General features: G+C 30.8%; 5 protein-coding genes across 7 annotated transcripts; 3 read left to right on the plus strand and 2 right to left on the minus strand.

The window, feature by feature from the left end:
* Positions 1 to 40: 40 nt before the first annotated feature.
* mRpL21 (mitochondrial ribosomal protein L21) lies at positions 41 to 1,448 on the minus strand. 3 transcript variants are annotated; one of them, XM_076417741.1, is made up of 5 exons: positions 1,309 to 1,448; positions 749 to 900; positions 528 to 691; positions 319 to 475; positions 41 to 262 (listed from the first exon to the last, which is right to left on the minus strand). In XM_076417741.1, the coding sequence occupies exons 1-5, from the start codon at positions 1,338 to 1,340 to the stop codon at positions 159 to 161; spliced, it is 609 nt and encodes a 202-aa protein (XP_076273856.1). In that variant the 5' UTR covers positions 1,341 to 1,448; the 3' UTR covers positions 41 to 158. The 3 variants fall into 3 exon arrangements, with proteins under 3 accessions (XP_076273856.1, XP_076273857.1, XP_076273855.1); XM_076417742.1 differs by lacking the exon at positions 1,309 to 1,448 and adding an exon at positions 1,230 to 1,275; XM_076417740.1 differs by lacking the exon at positions 1,309 to 1,448 and having other exon boundaries at positions 749 to 938.
* On the plus strand, positions 1,357 to 3,722 carry Edem1 (ER degradation-enhancing alpha-mannosidase-like protein 2). Its single transcript, XM_076417733.1, has 8 exons — positions 1,357 to 1,491; positions 1,544 to 1,654; positions 1,710 to 1,895; positions 1,953 to 2,196; positions 2,245 to 2,414; positions 2,468 to 2,628; positions 2,750 to 3,006; positions 3,058 to 3,722. Exons 1-8 carry the CDS (start codon positions 1,382 to 1,384, stop codon positions 3,694 to 3,696), a joined length of 1,878 nt encoding a protein of 625 aa, XP_076273848.1. The 5' UTR covers positions 1,357 to 1,381; the 3' UTR covers positions 3,697 to 3,722.
* Positions 3,723 to 4,578: 856 nt separating this feature from the next.
* On the plus strand, positions 4,579 to 7,721 carry LOC143204862 (uncharacterized). The gene is made up of 9 exons (XM_076417739.1): positions 4,579 to 5,229; positions 5,435 to 5,470; positions 5,543 to 5,611; positions 5,964 to 6,100; positions 6,157 to 6,415; positions 6,474 to 6,627; positions 6,689 to 6,817; positions 7,084 to 7,269; positions 7,334 to 7,721. Exons 1-9 carry the CDS (start codon positions 5,143 to 5,145, stop codon positions 7,561 to 7,563), a joined length of 1,287 nt encoding a protein of 428 aa, XP_076273854.1. The 5' UTR covers positions 4,579 to 5,142; the 3' UTR covers positions 7,564 to 7,721.
* Positions 7,722 to 8,300: 579 nt separating this feature from the next.
* On the plus strand, positions 8,301 to 9,633 carry LOC143204866 (beta-1,3-galactosyltransferase 5). The gene is made up of 2 exons (XM_076417744.1): positions 8,301 to 9,321; positions 9,379 to 9,633. Exons 1-2 carry the CDS (start codon positions 8,364 to 8,366, stop codon positions 9,483 to 9,485), a joined length of 1,065 nt encoding a protein of 354 aa, XP_076273859.1. The 5' UTR covers positions 8,301 to 8,363; the 3' UTR covers positions 9,486 to 9,633.
* LOC143204865 (acid phosphatase type 7) lies at positions 9,477 to 11,754 on the minus strand. Its single transcript, XM_076417743.1, has 7 exons — positions 11,095 to 11,754; positions 10,831 to 11,039; positions 10,681 to 10,778; positions 10,429 to 10,629; positions 10,155 to 10,374; positions 9,837 to 10,031; positions 9,477 to 9,767 (listed from the first exon to the last, which is right to left on the minus strand). The coding sequence occupies exons 1-7, from the start codon at positions 11,387 to 11,389 to the stop codon at positions 9,693 to 9,695; spliced, it is 1,293 nt and encodes a 430-aa protein (XP_076273858.1). The 5' UTR covers positions 11,390 to 11,754; the 3' UTR covers positions 9,477 to 9,692.
* Between the last annotated feature and the right edge of the window lie 7,237 nt (positions 11,755 to 18,991).

Here is an 18,991-nt window from a genome sequence, read left to right on the forward strand (position 1 = left end):
TCATTTATTAAGGAATTCTAGGGTAATGGAATACATTAAATGAATATGTCATCAATTTATGTTAATATTTTGGATAATAAGTTATAAATAGTGAAAATCATTTTAATTACAATGGTTCAAAATATGTTTTATTCCATTTCTAAATTAAAAAAAAAACATTAAAAGATTGCTTTCTCTAAGCCTCTAACTTCTGGAGGATTATTCAGTTCTCCTGTAACCTTAACAGTATTTATTCTTAGATAAGTTTGAGGTATTTTATAAACTGGAAAATAAAATTTAACCTTATACCTGTGTTACAGATTAATCTATAATACATACAATGAATTCTCTTATACTGTTTCCTCCTTTTTTTGCGGAAATGTGTTTTTGTATGTGATAATGTTTTCTCAATAACCGTGGCTTCTATATTTACTAAACCCCTCTGCACCAATGGCCGGCCTATAAGAGTAAAATCAGATGCACCAACTAATAAAACCTAAAATGAGGTTACATTTATCCATTAAGTAGTTTTTTTTATAAATAATAACCTTGTCTAAAGAAATTTTATCACCACAATTTGGTGGCCAGTACCCTTCCACAACTAAGACATCTCCTTCAGTAATCCGAAACTGTTTGCCAGCTAAATGCACGATAGCAAATAATCTGCCTTCTTGTGACTGGGCAATTTGGTCGTTAATTTTTTTGATAATATCTACAATTGACCTCACAAATACATTGTTTATAATCGCCTAATTTTCCGATAAATCACCTTTGGCTACATTAGTTTCTTTATCTTCATCTACTATTTCATATGGTGTCGACGCGATAATTGTGGAATAACGTTTTGTTATTGAACTTAATAAATTTCCGGCTTGTCCCAGTGATCTACTGTAGTTTTGCCCATTTCGCAGGGACAATTTACTAAAATTTGTTAATAATTTCGTTATTAAACACGCCATTTCTTAGGTTAATTATTACATCTACGGTCAATATATTGGTACTTCCACCTAGTGGCAAAATTTGGTATAACAAATTTAAATTTCCGATCTTCAAGTATAAAATGGATTATATTAATTAATTAACATTAGGGATGCTTATTAAAACTGATTAAATTATATACATTGTTTTATAGCATTCGATACAACATTAACAATAAAACCTAATAATAGTTAATATAAATTAATACTATAAAATTGAAATGTATGTTTTTTAAAAATAGTATTCATATTCACATATTATAGGAATAATACCTATCCATAATTACAAAGTTGTACTGGGCTAATGAGATAAAAGATAAAATTATATAAATGTTTTTTTGGGATTACTAACCTTACTTTGTGTTGATATTCTGCGTTATCCATAATTTATTTATTTTAGTCATTATTATGTACTAAGTGTAAACATGTATTTAGGTTTCAAAAATAGTTATTTTCTTATTGTTTTAATAGTAACAACATTTCATAGTATTTACTGCATAAGAACTTACGCCAAAAATGACTTAGAAAAGCTGAGGTAGTTATTTACATATTATTTGTATAATATGTATATATACGGTATATTTTAGAGATGAAGTTAAAGAAATGTTTTATCATGCCTATGATAGTTATTTAAAATATGCATATCCTTATGATGAACTTAGACCAATTAGTTGTGATGGAATAGATACATATGGAAGGTAAATAACTAATGATATTGTTGAAACAATTAAAATAATTAAACTGAATTTGTAGTTACTCATTGACCCTTATTGATGCTTTAGATACATTGGCTATTATGGGAAATTATTCAGAGTTTCAAAGAGTTGTTGATTTACTTTCTGCCAAAACTGACTTTGATGCAAACATTAATGTTTCAGTATTCGAGACTAATATAAGAATTATTGGTGGATTGCTGAGTGCTCATTTATTATCCAATATGTACAAAAAATAATTATTTTTTATGATCAATTAATATATTTTGAAAATTTTTTGAAGAGCTGGAGTAAAATTGGAACCGGGATGGCCATGCAATGGGCCCTTATTACGTCTTGCTGAAGATGTAGCAAAACGATTATTAGTGGCATTTGATACCAAAACAGGTATGCCTTATGGTACAGTGAATCTTAGATATGGAGTTCCAAAGGGTGAAACTCCTATTACATGTACTGCCGGCATAGGTACTTTTATTATTGAGTTTGGTACATTAAGTAGGTTAACAGGAGATCCATTATATGAAGAAGTATGTAAATGTAAAATTAGGCCTCGTTAAGTACTTATAATTTTATAGGTAGCAATGAACGCACTATATGCTTTATATAGTCACAGATCACATTTGGATTTGTTTGGCAATCATATAGATACTAATACTGGTAGATGGACAGCTCAGGATGCTGGTATAGGTTCAGGTGTTGATTCTTATTTTGAATATCTTGTTAAAGGGTCAATTTTGTTACAAAAGTAATTTAATGTAGTGTCTATTATTAATTTATTATCAACATTTTATTTTATAGACCTGAATTAATGGAAATGTTTCATGTATCAAAGAAGGCTATTGATAAATATTTGAAAAAAGATGATTGGTATATGTGGGTATCAATGGGTAAAGGACAAGTGACTTTGCCAGTTTTTCAATCATTGGAAGCATATTGGCCAGGAGTATTAAGTCTGATTGGTAAAATATTATGACTTACTATTGTAATTAATTTAAAATCTCAATATAATCAGAATATTTATATTATTTGGAGTTATCTTCTTAGGTGAATATATGTTTAATTAATAAATGTTTTATTCAGGAGAAACTTCAAATGCTATGAGATCACTTCATAATTATCATCAGGTATGGCAGCAATATGGCTTTACACCAGAATTTTATTACATAACTCAAAATGAAGCTGGTGTTGGAAAAGAAAGTTATCCACTGAGGCCTGAACTTATTGAATCTATCATGTATTTATATAGAGCCACAGGCGACCCATTTCTACTGCAAGCTGGAGAAGATATTCTTAGAAGTATTAAGCATAGTGCTAGAACCCCTTGTGGATATGCTACAGTAAAAATATTGCCACTAGTTTTTATTTAATATAATTTTATAATTTTTCAGATTAAAGATGTTAGAGATCACCGAAAAGAAGATAGAATGGAATCATTTTTCCTATCTGAAACAACAAAGTATTTATATCTTCTTTTCGATGTGGATAATTTCATCCATAATCAAGGCCAGCATGGGACAATTGTTAATACCCCTAATGGAGAATGTATTTTAAATGCTGGTGGATATATTTTTAATACAGAAGCCCATCCTATAGATCCTAGTGCTCTCTATTGTTGCCATAATATACCAATTGATAAGTTTGATTTTAAAGAATTCGAGACCAAGAAAGATTTATATCAAGGAAGTCTAATCAAGAAAAACAACAAAACAGATCAAACTGCAGAAGAAAATGCTAATAATAACATTATTAAAAATAGCCCTGTAGAGATGACATCAAGTGATTCAAATAAAGCAGTGCAGAATAACTTGGAAAATTCATCCAATTCAACAAATCAGACTAAACATGATGTAACGACAACACAAACTGAAAAGAAAATATTTATTCCTCAACTAATGCTAGAAAGATTCAGAAGAGAAAATAAGTACCCAAGAAATACAACTTGGGAAAATAATTATGAACTTTTAAGTTGTAAAGCACAACATTTTTTGCAGAGATTATCTATAATGGGAGAGTTTTTTAAAAAGTAAATTGTACTTAATAAAAATTATGTATATTCATTGTTTTAATTTAAAACTACGTTTGTTTAGTTTAGTGATCAATTGTAAGCGTAAAAAGAATAAATTTTTGATGTTATTTAATATATTGAATATTAGGGTTTTCCAAGTATCCCGTTATTCTTATTTGCTTTCCATAGTATTTTCGAGTAAGAGTTTTATAATTAATGTGTTAACTAAACATCTATTTTTAGAATGAATTTAAAAATAAATAGTTTAAATTAATGTCATATAAATAGGTTACATTGGAAATATTAAGCAATTTATAAAAAGGCCAAATAATCATAAAATAATATTCATTTATTTAATGATACGCCATATTGTATATGGTATTCATACAAAAATTTGATTACAATTATGACTTTGTCCCAATAATATTAGTTGATTGTACATAATACTCCTTTGTACATATATTTAATTCACTATTTACTATTTTCTTTCAAATTGATTACAATTCCGCCTATTTGAATAACATAAAATTGTTCTTATAACTAGAATAGTTTTTCATCAAAATCATAGTTTTTCTACTGACTCTACGAATAAACCTTTTAATTGTCATATTCAAAGTTCCATAAATCAATTGCCTTTCATTTTGTAATTAGAAGAATAGCATTTTTGTGAAATATTTTTTGCAAAGTGGTTTTTTAATTAATACATGTTATAAGAAACATTTATATACATGTTTTAAAAAAATATACTTTCTTAATAATGAAGTAACATAATAACATTTATATTATACATTTATATTTTTTATTATACATTTTATTATATTTATATTTACATTATACCTGCTCCCCCGCCCCCACCCTTTTACAAGTTACTTGAATGCTCTCTGGCACGTTTTACTTTAAAGTTCATTGTAATGCAGAGCTTCCAAAGACGCGTTTCGTTCGTTTTAGAGTATTTTTGATATTTTGTGGTTTATTATTCATATTTTTATCTACTTTATAAATTTAAATTAACTTGATTTAGTTCTCTATACTTTCCGGGGATGTTTATTTAAAAAATATGTATATACGGTAAATAGAAATCTTTTCTCCTTGCGGTCCGATATAAGATTATAACATCGGAACGAGTCGGGTGTGTTCGTACGGGAGTAATCTTTTATTTAATTTAATATTGTGGTTTTATTATAGTTTTAAACATTAAAAAAAGTGCTTAAAGGGATAGATTAATTGATAACAGGGTTCTCATTGTGTCAGTTGGACAATTAAGGGTATTTCTCATACATAATCAAAACTTGCGTATTTATCGAATTTTATTTGTGAACATATTCGCAGCGTGCGCCGATTCATACAGAAGTCGTTGATCAAAGTATCCGGCACAGAAAACCCCGTGTTATTTGTGGTTGCGAAAGTAGCAAATTATTTTTACTATTTCTATCAATTAAATAAGTTTAAAGGTATTAAAATATTAAAAATGAACGGGCTAGAAATTACAAAGGAATTGAAAAATGACATTGAAGTAAACCAAATTCAGTTACAAAATGCTATTCGTAATCATCAGGTAAGTTTTAGACTTTTATAATTTTTCTTCACGTTAGCCACTCTACATTCTTTCTCTAAGATATTCAATTCTGTATATAATTGATAAGGATGGAAAGACCTAGAAGGGGAGGTGTGGAGGAAAAGTTTTGTTGATTTTTTTTTATATTTTTCTCTAATGTATTTGCAAAATATGAGAACTTATATTTGTATATTTTTTGTTTCAGAATTTGGTGATAAAACTAAAATGTGTAACTACTGATGTAAGTATAAAACTTCCTAAAGAAACAAAAGGTGATAGATTTCAACTATACAATGATGATTTTAATTTGCAGGCAAAAACACAATATTCAAAGGAAATTAAGCAAGCAGAAGAGAAAATAGTTCAAATCGGTTACGAACAGGTTAGTAAAATTCATAAAAATTACTTTTCTTTATAAATTACTTAACCTATGTACTCAAAGTAAAAGTTAAAAAACATATCTTGTTTAATTTGTTCATGATATGCTAAATTTTATTTGGGTGGGGTTTAAAGTAAATTTAATCATGCTATAAGATAATTTATCATAACATTATTTATATATTTGATTTATTTAATAATTAAATAGTCTTACCTATAATATATTTTTTTTTTACAAAAACTTGTTTAATGAAATATTAGTTATATATATAAATTATCCTATAAATGGTGATTAACAATAATTATTTGGTAATGCATTTTTAAAGTATTTAAATATTTTTTTATTTTTTATATAGAAAAAACTACTAGATCGATTGAGAGAAGAATACAAAGCACATCAAAAATCATTGAAACAAAACACTATTAAGTCTTCAATTGAAGAAAGAAGATTTAATTTAACAACTGCTTTAAATAGAGCTCGTAAACAGAACTTGTAAGAAAAACCTGACATATATTTAAGTTCCCAGATTTTACATTATTAAATTCTAGATTACCCCGTACAAAATCATCTCCAATAAACTCTTTATCAGATGATTCTGATCAAAGGAGATCTCCACAATTATCCATTGATAATAGGCCTACCCATCCAAATGATATTAGTCAAGCTTCATTTTTGGGCTACTTTCGTTTGGCTACTCATGAAGTATATGGGGAAATGCAAAAAAAGAGAGCTGAAAGGAAACGCAGGAGTACTGCTAATCCACAATTTGTTTATGGCAACAAAGGGTGGGATTTGGGACCTTCAACTGTAAGTCTAATTTTTCTATATGGTTATTATTGAAATTAATATTTTTCCATTTTGACAGAAAAGGAAACGCAATAATTTTCTGGCTCATCCGCCATCACCACCAAATACCAGAGGAAGAAAAAGGCAAGAAATGGCGAGATCAAAGTCAAAATCTCCGCCCTCCTCCCAAAATAACTTGACTAATGAGAAGTTAACAAATGGGGACCAGTCTAGTAAGATTAATATTAACATTAAAATTTAAACTTTTATTTGAACCAAAAAAAAAATTTTCAGATCAAAAAAATGATATTAAGTCTTCATTCCCTTCCATACCAAATCTACCTAGTGGTTTAATAATTGAACGGGTCAGCCCGGGCAGATCGTCACCTGATGCAAAACAGTGCATTATGTGCAAACAACCAGGTATTTTTTTCTTATGATATTAATGATGGTATAAATACTGCTTTCTCTGCAAGCTGCTTGAATTGTGAAAATATTTGTTCATGAAAGCCCATAACCATCTAAATATATAATGTGTTGGACATTTTCTTAACAAATAAATATGTAATTTTCAAGAGCAAATAATATTTGTGAGCACAGGCTGTCAAATATATTAAACAATTTTTCAACACTATGGTTGACATCCACTCTTTCTATGCCATTTCAGGTGACAGCGCCTTTTGTTCTAGGTGCTCTATCGATCTGCGAACAATGTACCAACGGATTTCACATCAGTTGCCACAACAAACCTTTTGCCAGAACGCCGAAGGAGTGTCCCAAGTGTCTTTTAAAGGAAAGTCGACGGTCAGGAAGTGCGTCACATAATAACACATCAGGTTCCGCTGCTGGCTGTCAAACCTCGATTGACCTGTCAGGTCAGTAAACCAGCTCAACAATACCACCAGTTGTGTCAAAGTTGCTTTGTTTTTAATTCTATAGAAAAGCTAAAGCTAAAACAACAGTTGGAAGAAAAGCATCAGACTTTAATCGCCGAGCTGACCCAGCTGCAAAACAGACACTCGGAATTAACAATTTCTTTAAAGAACCAGGAATCGGAGAGGGAGCAACTTCGTTCTAGTAACCAGGCGACTGAGACTAAAGTGAATGAAATCATTAAATTTATTGAAACTGTTAAAAATACCCCCGTCCAAGAAAAATCCAGTTCTTAACGTTTTCAGTTATTAATTATTCGAGTAGTGAGACACTATTCCCATGTAGTAAATTGATCAAATGTTTAAATGCTCATGTTACATAGAATGTTATTCTAGCAATATTTTTTTAATATTTTGTAAATTACATATAATATTGTAATATATTATTGAATTAAGTCTATTGTGTTTTTTTCTTATCCTTACAAAACGAAAATCACTAATGTAACTTAAAAATATATTCAACTCGTCATGAGGCAGAATGAATGACAGACAGAAAAAGATGACTGGTTATTCATGTGAAAACTATAAACATCATCCTTATTAGCTAACAATCATATAGTATATATTACTCTATGGTAACAATTTTTGGCAACCATACAGTAGTGTGGTATTTTTAAAAAATTTAGTTTTAGCCAAGATAAATAATAAATATGATGCATATTAATGGACTTTAAAAGGTAAAAATATTAAAACTAAACTGATGACATAACGCATAATAATATTGTTAAAACATTTTACCATCGCATCTCCTACACAAATTATGTTACAAATATACTTTCATATAGTTGTATAAAGACAAAGTTAATATATTTGTGGTTGCTTTTCTAATTTTGGTCTTATTATTATATTTCAATTCATTAAATGTACCGTAGCACCCAAACTTAAGTGATTAAATAGGCGGTAATTTAACATTTCTTGCATATGTCTAGATAGGTTGGATATTTTTTACACTTGGCAACATTGAGGTTCGTCAATAACAGGTGTTCCATAAATAACAATATCGAAAAGTAAAATAACACTTAAGAGTCATAAACAAAATGAAAAGCTATGTTTTTCTATCAAAATTTCGTTTATTATTCGGTTTTATTATTATTGTTATTGTAATTTATGTACTTTTAATGTATTTGTCAGTACATGAATTTGTTGCTGGTGTAAAAAAACCAGTTGAAATAAATTTAAACCCTCTCTTAAATAGCAGTTCTCAGAAACTATTAAACATTCCATTTAGGTACGTTTTAAATAATGAACTGTTATGTGCCAATACCAATGGTGACATATTAGCTGTAATTATAGTAACATCATATTTAGCGAATGTGGAAACAAGGAATTCTATGAGAAGAGCTTTCAGCGCAGCAGATTTAATGTCGTTTAGAGTACGAAGAGTATTTTTGCTAGGAGTAGCCCCTACTGATAAATATATTAAGCAAAGTGCTATTGAAAGCGAAAGTCAAACATTTGGTGATATTGTACAAGGAAACTTTACTGAGGCATATAGAAATTTAACATATAAACATATAATGGGTTTAAAATGGGCAACGAGATTTTGTTCTAACAGTAAATACATTATAAAAATGGATGATGACATTGTAGTTAATATGTATAAATTGGAACAAATTCTAAAGCCCTTGACCAAAATAAGTAATAAGAAATTTATAGCAGGTTATGTGTTAAGAAATATGTTACCTATTCGTGACCCTGATAATAAGTGGTTTGTTACTAAAGAAGAATTTTCTTTTAACCACTATCCCTCATTTGTTTCAGGATGGTTTTATATAACCAATTATGTATCTGCCAAAAATATAGTACTTCAATCGAATCATGAAAAATATTTCTGGATCGATGATTTATTTATAACAGGAATCATTGCAAGTAAATTAAAAGTGATGTTATATGATATTAGTCAACACTTTACTCCAAACTCTGAATTTTTGCAGTGTTGTTTACAAGATTTTGATAAAAATATTATCTGTGATATTAGTGTAGGTCCTAATGGAGGTGATAATAATATGTTCTATACTTTTAATACAAAAGTCTATAAGTGTATCTTATTAGGAAATTGTATGAAGAGGGTTAAACTCATTAATGAAACATGTGTTGCTGAGAGAAAGTTTAATTTAGGTAGAGGTATAGGACAAATAAGAAGCTTCAAATTAAAATAGACTAAAACTACAAAGTGTATTGTCATTTAAATTACTAAATCAATTTACATATTAATATGGCATTATTGGTGTACTTAATAATGTGTTTTAAATTATTAATATTGTGATATTGTCTAAACATCGGGATGAATAAAAATTATGCTAATAATTTGGTATTTCATTTAGTTTGAATATTATTTAAAATATCTGTAAAGGTACTACTAGTGCTCAGTTATATGGTCCATGAGTGTCCTTGATATACCAAATACTATCGATTATGGCTCCTTGCTTATCATCAGATATCTAATAATATAAAAAATGTGAACATGTTATAATGCCTTGCTATAACAGACTTAATATTGTTTAATTTACCTGTTCCCAGTATAAGTGAGTACTGTTAAAAGCTTTCAATCTAGTGTAACCATAATCTTGGCTTATAAAGGCAGACCATTCTGGCCGTTTCCCCTTAAATTCTTCCCTTCCCTCTTTACATCCAGCTGATCCAGTGGTAAAATGAACTGGAGCTTTTGGATTAGTGTATGGGGCATGATAACTACCATTGTAAACCTTAAATTAACAAAACTCCATTATGAACACAAATGTATTAAGCATTCAAGTATGTGATTTAATTAGACTGTTAGTGGTATTATTTTGTAGTTTACAGTAATAGTATACCACACAAATACTTACTGTATAATTATATATTGGCCATAATCTTTCATAACTATGTTCATGTGCCCATATTTGAAGATCAACACCATATTCATAGAACAAATCTTCAAGGCCAAACCAACTTAAGAAAGGCAATCCTGTCCTGGTCAATGTTTCATAGTGTGTACAATCATCAGTATTATTATTGCTACAATACATAGGCCTATGCCCTACAACAATTATCCAGGGATGTTTTTCCCTGTATATTTAAAATCATCAGCATATGTTATAACAATAATATATATTTGCAAACCTGTTTGCTGGCAAAGTAGCTTTTTTTAAATCCGTTTCCAGCCATTCATACTGAAAAACTAAGCTCTTAATGCCATAGTTCATAAAATAATACACTTCTGTGGATATGAAAATAATATGCATTGGACCAATATCGAGGCTGTAATAAAGTGAATCTGTACCTCCTGGCATACTAAATCTATTCCGATAGTGACTAAAGTTGCTAAAACACTTAAAATAGTCATATTCTTACTACTCCTATACAATCACCTACTTGGCTTCTTCATGGTTTCCTGCACACGTCATATAGGGTACATAGGCAGCAATTGATTCAATTTGTTTCATAAATTCATCTCCAACACCACCATTATCCTAAAAATATTTAATAAGCAATTACATTTTAAATATAACATGGAAAATTTACTGAGTTCATATCATATGCAAAATCCCCTATGTGCAGAATAGCATCATATAGACCTCTTTGTGTATCTTCTTGTAACCTTGCAAGAGATTGTGCATTCTCATTTCCCATATCTCCATATATAGCTAAATGAGGTATCCAATTATTTACTTCTGGGGGCGTTTTGAAGAAAAAAATGTTTGACCAGCCTTTATCACTTCCACAATGGTATTCTTTAATAAACAATCAGTGTATTAGAAATCTGATGAAAATAATCTTTTATCATACCATATCTGCTATTTGAGGATAGATTATCTAGGAGCACTCTATGAATATATTGAGTGTGCCTTTCAGTACCACCATCAACAAATTCAGTTGATGATCCTGATGCTTTTAATATGAGACCATTAATACCATATTCAACAACAGACTCAGTTGTATCATTCAATGTAGACCAAGTTATGACAATTTGTTGTAGGTTTTCACCAAAAGCTATATGAATTTGTTCTGGTTGATAGAAATATATATCTGAGCAAAAACTCAATTGTACTGCACAAAGGAAAACAAAAGATATATATATCATTGCTATTACTATAATAATGAGAATCAATGAAAAATTATAAATAATACAATTATAAATTTAAGATAACACTATTAGACGCAATTCAAAAATTCAAACATCACTTTTGTTACAAAATATTTTGATTCCAGGACAACAAACATTGATTAAACTGACACTAATAGAGAAACAATATTTTAAATGTTATCAGTGTATGAAAATTTAACACTCATTCCGATAAGACATAATTTTAGTAATAACTGCATGCCTCTTTGTTTACATATTTTTACTTGCATTCATCAGAGATAAGAGGCCCGATTATTTAAAATTGTAAACTTTGACAAGTTTAAATAAATATATTCCATAAAGTATGGTTATGTTGATTTATTGGTTGCCTATGATCGTTATCTACTTGCATTGACTGTTAATAATATACAAAAACATAATTCTTACTCCTAATAAACAGCTTTATTTTGAGAGGGCATCATATATCAAATAAATATCGAATTTGTTTTATCTAATATTTTATTCAAAAGATATTAATATATTTTAGGCTTGCAAATAGAAGTTGGTCTGTACAATATTGTGTTTCTATAATAGTTATGGAAATTTGTTTAAAATCAATTTCTTGCTTAAAATTGCAAAAAAACTTGAAAAAAAAAGTTTAGCAAAGCCTGCTTAAAGGTATTCATTTCAAATTTATAGAAAGAAAACTTGAGGCGGATAAAAATTTACAACAGAGACAAATGTTAATGACAAAAAGTTATGGATATAACTACAGTATATCACGTGGCGTATTTAACCCGTTGGAGGCCTTGGGCATATTAGGATTATGGGATCCCCATATGACCTTGAGAGAGCAGTATTTTGTTCGAATATACAAAGTTTTTTGTTTATTTATTACATTGTTACTAGTCGCCAACGTCTAACGTACAATTTGTTTTTACATTAACTTAAATTTAGTTATGTATCTAGGAGGACCAATCGGCTCTATCTTAGTCTCTGGTATAATAAACTCTGTGTATTAACACTATTGTTTTTGAATTAAATGCGCGTCACTACACTATTCTATACAATATCAAATGGCTTGGTTCTGTTGAGTCTGTGTCCTGTTCTGGTGTTATCCAATAGTTGTATTATTAGGATATTCATATGAGAATGGAGTCTGTCTCCAAGTCTTCTTGTAATTATTTTGATTTGCTGGGTGATAGTCGGTATCTGAAGGTCTCAATGTAGGTAATCAGTCTGGTAGTATCTCGTTGTATCTACAATGTTCCTCAGGACTTTGTTCTGGAAAAATTTTATTGTATTATTTTATTATATTTGTTTTCGCGGAATATCCCCATAATTGTGTTCCATATGTCTATATAGGTTTCAGTATTTCCTTATGAAATAACAGTACGTAATAGTATTGATAATTGTGGCTTTATTTCAATTAATCAATACATTTTTCTATATTTCCTATATTTTAACAGTCTTTCCTTTTATTTTTTACATTGTTACATGTTGTTTTACATATTAATCTGAGATACTTAGCGTTGTTGCTATATGGAGTGATATTATTATTTATTGTTGTTGGTGGTTGAGCCGTCTGATTATACGTGAACTTCACATGCACATATTTACTTTTGCCAATATTTATTTTCCAAGTCTGTCTCCGTTTATTTATACTGTCACTTGACTGTCGTAATTTTCATGTCGATTCTTCACTATTATCTCCGATAGAAAAAACAGCAGGGTCATCACATAAAAATTATATAAGTTTCTAGATTATTCTTTTTTACATTAACATTAAAAGAACAGGTAATTTAAGGTAATACACAAAAGTTTAATATTTACAGGTTAATGCTTAAAGGTCTATGTTGTTTGAAGAGGTATGTTTCTAGATTTGAACAAAATGGTTAATTACTCTTTCAAAGGCTATATTTTTTTAGTATATCACATTATATGGACATCAGCGACAAACTGGCAAATCTCCCTTGAATCACCATATTTCTTAGTTTACTTTATTTTCTTCTCGTTGAAAAAGAGGCGTTCCTCACGGGAGTTAATAACCATCTTGTTAAAAAGGTGCAATGTAATGTCTGCATTTAAAAATGTTTCTAGAATTTTGTTTTATATTAACAGAAGATATATTTACAGTATGCTATTGATACTTTCATTTACTTATAAACATTTTTCAAGTATCTATTAATTGTACATTTTCTATTTTCACATATTACTTCATACTAACTCTTACTCTTCGAAATCCAGAGTTTTCAACTGAAAAGTATGCTAAATATCTATTTTATATCGATAAAAGAGCCCATTCCTATTATGTAGAAATAAAGAAGAATAACTGTAGAGGGCGTTATAGTATGTCATGAGCGGCTGCATAGAGTAATAGATTAACTCAATAGGGGACTCTAGCGCAAAGTTTTGCTTTACCCAACATCCAGAGGGTGTCATAATTGATCATTCAAGTAATTTGATTGGCCATTCCATTATAGGCACATGTAAGAAAAATATTTTACTGTGAAGACATTTTACGTAAAAGGCACGTCACAGCCTTAACGTCATGTTTAATTGACCAATGAAATTTAAATAAATAATGTTTGAGTTCTGTTTTTTTTTGTTTTCTTGTACTGAAAGTAAACTTTAAGTCTTTCCCCCCTGAAATTCTGTTCACCTGCTTTACTCAAAAGTATATTGTTAGAACCGATTTGGTGAAGGTGTTTGGGCAATTAAAACACTGGATTCAACTGAGTCACTCTCTATTTATTTCGACAAACATCTCGATCAAAGCCCCAACACAGAATGAATCAAGATGGCGGAATCTTCATCCTGTCCGGATGGCATTAGTACGAGCATGCGCCGTAGCGTTTATTATAATTTACAGGAAACTAATTTAATATCGACTATGCAACTATATATACATCGTCAGAGGACGTCTGATGTAGGCGCATCCACTCAATTATTTATATACCCAACAATATAGTGCACCTTGTTATTACTTTTAATATATTATCTGAGAGATTATTATGGAATGTACAATTAAAGAGTTAAATTTTTTTTTAAACATGTGAAAAACATTTTGTTATATTATTGACTTGGTAAAATCACTGAATAAAATAAAGGGGATAGCTACTGCCAGTATAATAAAACCATTTTGTTGAAGTTTAGGGCACGAGATATTATCTTGCCTCTATAAAATCAGTCTCAATTTGTGCGTCTACTGATTTATTCATAATTGTATGTAAGCAAAAATCAATCAATTAATTTAATTTTTCAAAAGTTTTGCTAAATAACCTGAGATGTACACTACGGTACAATGTAAAACTTTATTTATGGTAAGAATGAGCAGAGATGGGGGTACTGGCTGAATTAATAGAAACTTTACCATTACCTTCTGGAGTTTGTTCAAATGTCGATGACGCTTGCTTCGAACACCCTGGTTGTGGGCCTGGAACGATGGAAATAGGCACTACAAATATAGTAAGATAGTTTTGAAATTAATGCTAACAATTATGAACAGAAATGTCACTGACGCCTTCAATTTACCTTCTATATCATTTTGGTTTTCCATCCACCTCCTTTTGTACATATTCTGGGCTCGTGGTTTTATTATCACCATCACTAAATTGTTCTCATAAATACTTAAAGGAAAGTTTAAAAGTATCACAAAAATGTCTATGACAAACGTGGTAACGATCAAAAATCTGTTTCATGTTTAACCCAACCAGTTTAGAATTTCTAATGCTTTTTGACCATTTCTTAAAGATCGCTGGGTACTTTTCTAACGGAAAATGATGATGCATTTCCTCACTATCTGTGCATCAGTGCACACAACGCTCCATAGAACGAGAATGCATTTCAACTACAGACTTGTAGATACTAATAAAATAAAATAATAATTTAATCTATAAACGTTATAAAAAACTGACCACACTGTTCTCTATATAAGACATCTTGAAAATCGCGTACAAAATATACAAATCACACTACCGTCGCGGCTCTTAGCATGGCGATTAAAACAAGTAATATGTGACGACCGCCACGACCCTTTAGATCACCACGCATTCACCAACAACAAGTTCAAAGATTGGCACCGCCGGTGGATTGGTACCATGCGGTTCCAGGCTATAAAAGATCATCACGACGACGTCTCGCTCTCTTTTCTTTTCTCCATCCCCTTGTAACAGTACCATTTCCACAGCGCTACCATACTTCCTCTATCTAACCTAATATCTTGTCAATTCTCCCGTCGACCACATGTATAAGTTATAAGTTAAAATAAACAAGTTTGATTCAAGCAGTGTTTTCAGTTCTCGTGCAAATTCCTTTCAAGAATGGTAGTGAGTTGCAATCGCGTCGACAGCCATTCATTCCGACCGACCGACCCGACGAACATTCCTACAAATATTTTTCCATAAACTATTTCCTATAAACTTAAATCTCTATTTCTCTATGAGGGGCTGGTCAAGATATATAAAAGAACAGTAATGTAGATAAAATTTCTCTCCTGTTCAGAAATGCAAATATTCAAATGCAGTTTGTAAAAGTGTAATAATACTTTTAAAATCGAAGCGGATGTTCTTTCTCATTTTACTCCAGTATGATTGAAATAAATGAGTTCGACGCAAATATCTGAATTATTCGCATAACATTTATCTAAAGTATTCCAACCGAATGATAGCTCGATGTAGCTGTAGATCTGATTTCTCCAATGCAAGTTGTCATAGAAAATGACAACAACCTCAATCCTCAAAAAGGCTCCTGGAATTGATGATATTTTACCTGAGTTATTGCCACGAAAATCAATCGTCAAGTTGATATACATATTCGATGCCCGCTTGAGACTGAAACATGTTCTGGAGTGTCTTAAGGTTGCTCAAATAATTATGTGTCAACAAGTCAGATCTTATAGGCTTATTTCGCTGTTACCGGCAATATCAAAGTTATTTGAGAAACTGCTGTTGAAACGTATTAAACCATTTATAGAGAAAAAAGATTTCCAGTTTGGATTTCGAAATTACCACTCAAAAATCGACCAAGTGCGCAGAGTAACAGCGCTTGTTGAAACGGCATTCGAAGGAAAGAACTACTGCCCTCCAATATTACTCGACGTCTCATAAACTATAAAATGATTAAAACGTTACTGCGGAATTACTATCAACTGCTGGAATCATATATTTGCAAAAGAAAATTAAGAGCATCGCGCGAAGGACACAGAGCTAAGGAAAAGTTGGAGATAATTCACTCTGATCTATGTGGTTCAATGGAAAATTTTTCGCTAGGTGGATCAAAGTACTTTATAAACTTTGAGGATGATTTTAGCCCAATGGTTTTCCTAAAATCGAAAGATCAAGTGCTGGAATGTTTTAAGAATTTCAAGAACATGTTAGATAATGGCATAATATAGATCCATAAGTCTTTTTTCGTTAGTTGAAAATCTACTGGAAAATATCATAGAATACGAGAACATCTAGTAGAACATCCTCACACTCAAAAGAAAAATTCGTTCACCTGTGAAACTTTGTGATACAGATATTCAACAATCAGATGTAACAATCCGTATCATCGAAGTACTAGAAAGCAAAATGATGAGAACTATGTTCAATATGCCACCGTACAATAAACATGTGTACCTATATTTGAATGTGCGAACAGTGAAGGAAGACATTTAGTCGTACAGCAAAAACGATCAAGCCATATACCAATAAATTAACTAGGTAACTGCTGAACTGCAGGGACCCATTCCCTTCCAGATCTATCGTTAAGATTCGCAGGCCGAAGTTGAGGATCAATGGATCAAAAATGTAATAGTTGTTTCCAAATGACGTCGTCATCATCATTCTTACATATTTATTTTATGGACGATCTGGATACGTAAATTGATAAGCTCACAATCCAACGCTAAAGTGTTTCTTCTTTCTTCAGCTCACGTGGAGAGGTTTAATTTACCGACAATGGACCAAGAGGTTATTGTTATTCTCAGAGAAAGTTTGACCATAATGTTCAGTTATTAGTAGTTCATTTTCATGGATTGTGGCTGATATGGTTTTATACAATGAGTGTTTTGATTACTCTTTTCTTGATTTATTTTTGACAGGAGAACAATTATATAAATAATTCACTAAACCGCTTTCCAATATGTATTTCAGTTGTTTGGTGCTACAGAACCACTCTTGCTATAATTTGGGCCTAAACTAGATTTGATTGTGTGATAAATAATTTCTAACTATACATACATACGTGTAAGAATGGGATGATTCGCTTTTTCTAACCTAATTGGCATTCATTTGCAGTGCATGAAGTTGATGGTATTCTCCGCATTCATGACTTTTAGATAGGTATCATTTTTACAACTTCTGAAGTAGTGTATGCTTACACATTGCGTATAGGTCGGCTTGGCATTGTAGCTAGTTGAACAGTGACTGCTGTAGTACTCACCCATATTGCCCTTAGAACTCAAGGCGTTTACTTTTACTTGCTGGTGAATTGTTTCATTTCATTGAGTTTTTATGTTTCATTTCTTTATCAATGGAGAATCCTTGTAATAAAATTCCGAGTTTTGGATGTGGGTGGGTGTTCTTTCGGCTTTGGTTATGATTGAAGCGAACCGTTGTTTCAGAAGGGGAATAATTTCTAAAATTAAAAAATAAATATTTGATATTTTACATGATTATTAATATGAATAAACTTACCTCAATTTACAACAACCAAACTCGCTGTAATGATCATGAATTTCTTTGACACTTCATCCAGTCAGACCGTCGCGGTTCTTAGCATAGCGATTAAAATAAGTAATTAGTTAGAAATAGCGACATCTAGATGTCGCGAAACATTTCTGTAAAATTTCCCGATGATTAGAGCAAGATATTAATTTGAAAGTACCTCTTAAAATAAAGAAGCAAGAGGAAATAGTTACCTTTGCCACTGCCATTCAAGAAGCTGTATCCCTATTTTTAAACAGAAACTGCAGGAATATAAATATTTTAAAAGAAATTAGTGGCTTAATTCCGAAGAAGCATAAATTTAGAAGAAAATGGCATCAATCAAGAAACTCTTGTGACAAAATCCTGCTGAACAGCGCCACACAACAATTAACAAAGGAAATTAAAGAAATCAAATAAGCATCAATCGTTAGATTTCTTTCGGAACTCTTCGTTAATAGTAAGATGAATACGACAGATATTTTATTATATCATCCGAGGGTGATCTACTGACAAGTTTATCGCCATTTATTATACATAGAGAATTACTGTCAGGGGTGGGAGAAGTACAATCAGTTAAAAAACTTAGAAATGGAACAATACTAGTTGCAGTGTCAAACTTTAGACGGTCAGAGAGAGTGCTGAAACTAAAGAAATTCCACAGTATATAGGTAACAGTTGCCCCACATAATACACTAAATTTATGCAAAGCAGTTATATCGAGCAGCATCTGTGTGTACAGACGAGGAGATACTGGAGAATTTAGCATCACAGAGAGTAACATCGGTAGAGCGCATCCACTCGAAGAAAAATGGAGAGATCGTTGCAACCAATAGCTATATCCTAACATTTAGAAAGGATCACATCCCTGACAAAAGCAGGACAGGTTACCTAAGTCTGAAAGTTAGACAATATATCCCAATCCCCATTA

This window comes from Rhynchophorus ferrugineus, unplaced genomic scaffold (assembly GCF_030347505.1).
Source record: "Rhynchophorus ferrugineus isolate W39M unplaced genomic scaffold, kcgeb_rfMv2 rfM11, whole genome shotgun sequence".
In the NCBI taxonomy this organism is placed as follows: Eukaryota; Metazoa; Arthropoda; class Insecta; order Coleoptera; family Curculionidae; genus Rhynchophorus; species Rhynchophorus ferrugineus.

What these genes read in the sequence shown, in the direction of transcription:
- mRpL21 (XM_076417740.1), bottom strand. Translation starts at nt 938, where the DNA reads ATGGCGTGTTTAATAACGAAATTATTAACAAATTTTAGTAAATTGTCC. An exon ending in AGAAACTAATGTAGCCAAAG is followed by an intron (nt 692 to 748) that starts GTGATTTATCGG and finishes GGTCAATTGTAG; the next exon opens with ATATTATCAAAAAAATTAAC. An exon ending in ACAGTATAAGAGAATTCATT is followed by an intron (nt 263 to 318) that starts GTATGTATTATA and finishes TTTATTTTCCAG; the next exon opens with TTTATAAAATACCTCAAACT.
- Edem1 (XM_076417733.1), top strand. Translation starts at nt 1,382, where the DNA reads ATGTATTTAGGTTTCAAAAATAGTTATTTTCTTATTGTTTTAATAGTA. An exon ending in GGGTCAATTTTGTTACAAAA is followed by an intron (nt 2,415 to 2,467) that starts GTAATTTAATGT and finishes TTTATTTTATAG; the next exon opens with ACCTGAATTAATGGAAATGT. An exon ending in CCCCTTGTGGATATGCTACA is followed by an intron (nt 3,007 to 3,057) that starts GTAAAAATATTG and finishes ATAATTTTTCAG; the next exon opens with ATTAAAGATGTTAGAGATCA.
- LOC143204862 (XM_076417739.1), top strand. Translation starts at nt 5,143, where the DNA reads ATGAACGGGCTAGAAATTACAAAGGAATTGAAAAATGACATTGAAGTA. An exon ending in ATGCTATTCGTAATCATCAG is followed by an intron (nt 5,230 to 5,434) that starts GTAAGTTTTAGA and finishes TTTTTGTTTCAG; the next exon opens with AATTTGGTGATAAAACTAAA. An exon ending in AACCTCGATTGACCTGTCAG is followed by an intron (nt 7,270 to 7,333) that starts GTCAGTAAACCA and finishes TTAATTCTATAG; the next exon opens with AAAAGCTAAAGCTAAAACAA.
- LOC143204866 (XM_076417744.1), top strand. Translation starts at nt 8,364, where the DNA reads ATGAAAAGCTATGTTTTTCTATCAAAATTTCGTTTATTATTCGGTTTT. An exon ending in TAGTGTAGGTCCTAATGGAG is followed by an intron (nt 9,322 to 9,378) that starts GTGATAATAATA and finishes GTATCTTATTAG; the next exon opens with GAAATTGTATGAAGAGGGTT.
- LOC143204865 (XM_076417743.1), bottom strand. Translation starts at nt 11,389, where the DNA reads ATGATATATATATCTTTTGTTTTCCTTTGTGCAGTACAATTGAGTTTT. An exon ending in GCTACTTTGCCAGCAAACAG is followed by an intron (nt 10,375 to 10,428) that starts GTTTGCAAATAT and finishes TTAAATATACAG; the next exon opens with GGAAAAACATCCCTGGATAA. An exon ending in CTCACTTATACTGGGAACAG is followed by an intron (nt 9,768 to 9,836) that starts GTAAATTAAACA and finishes TTATATTATTAG; the next exon opens with ATATCTGATGATAAGCAAGG.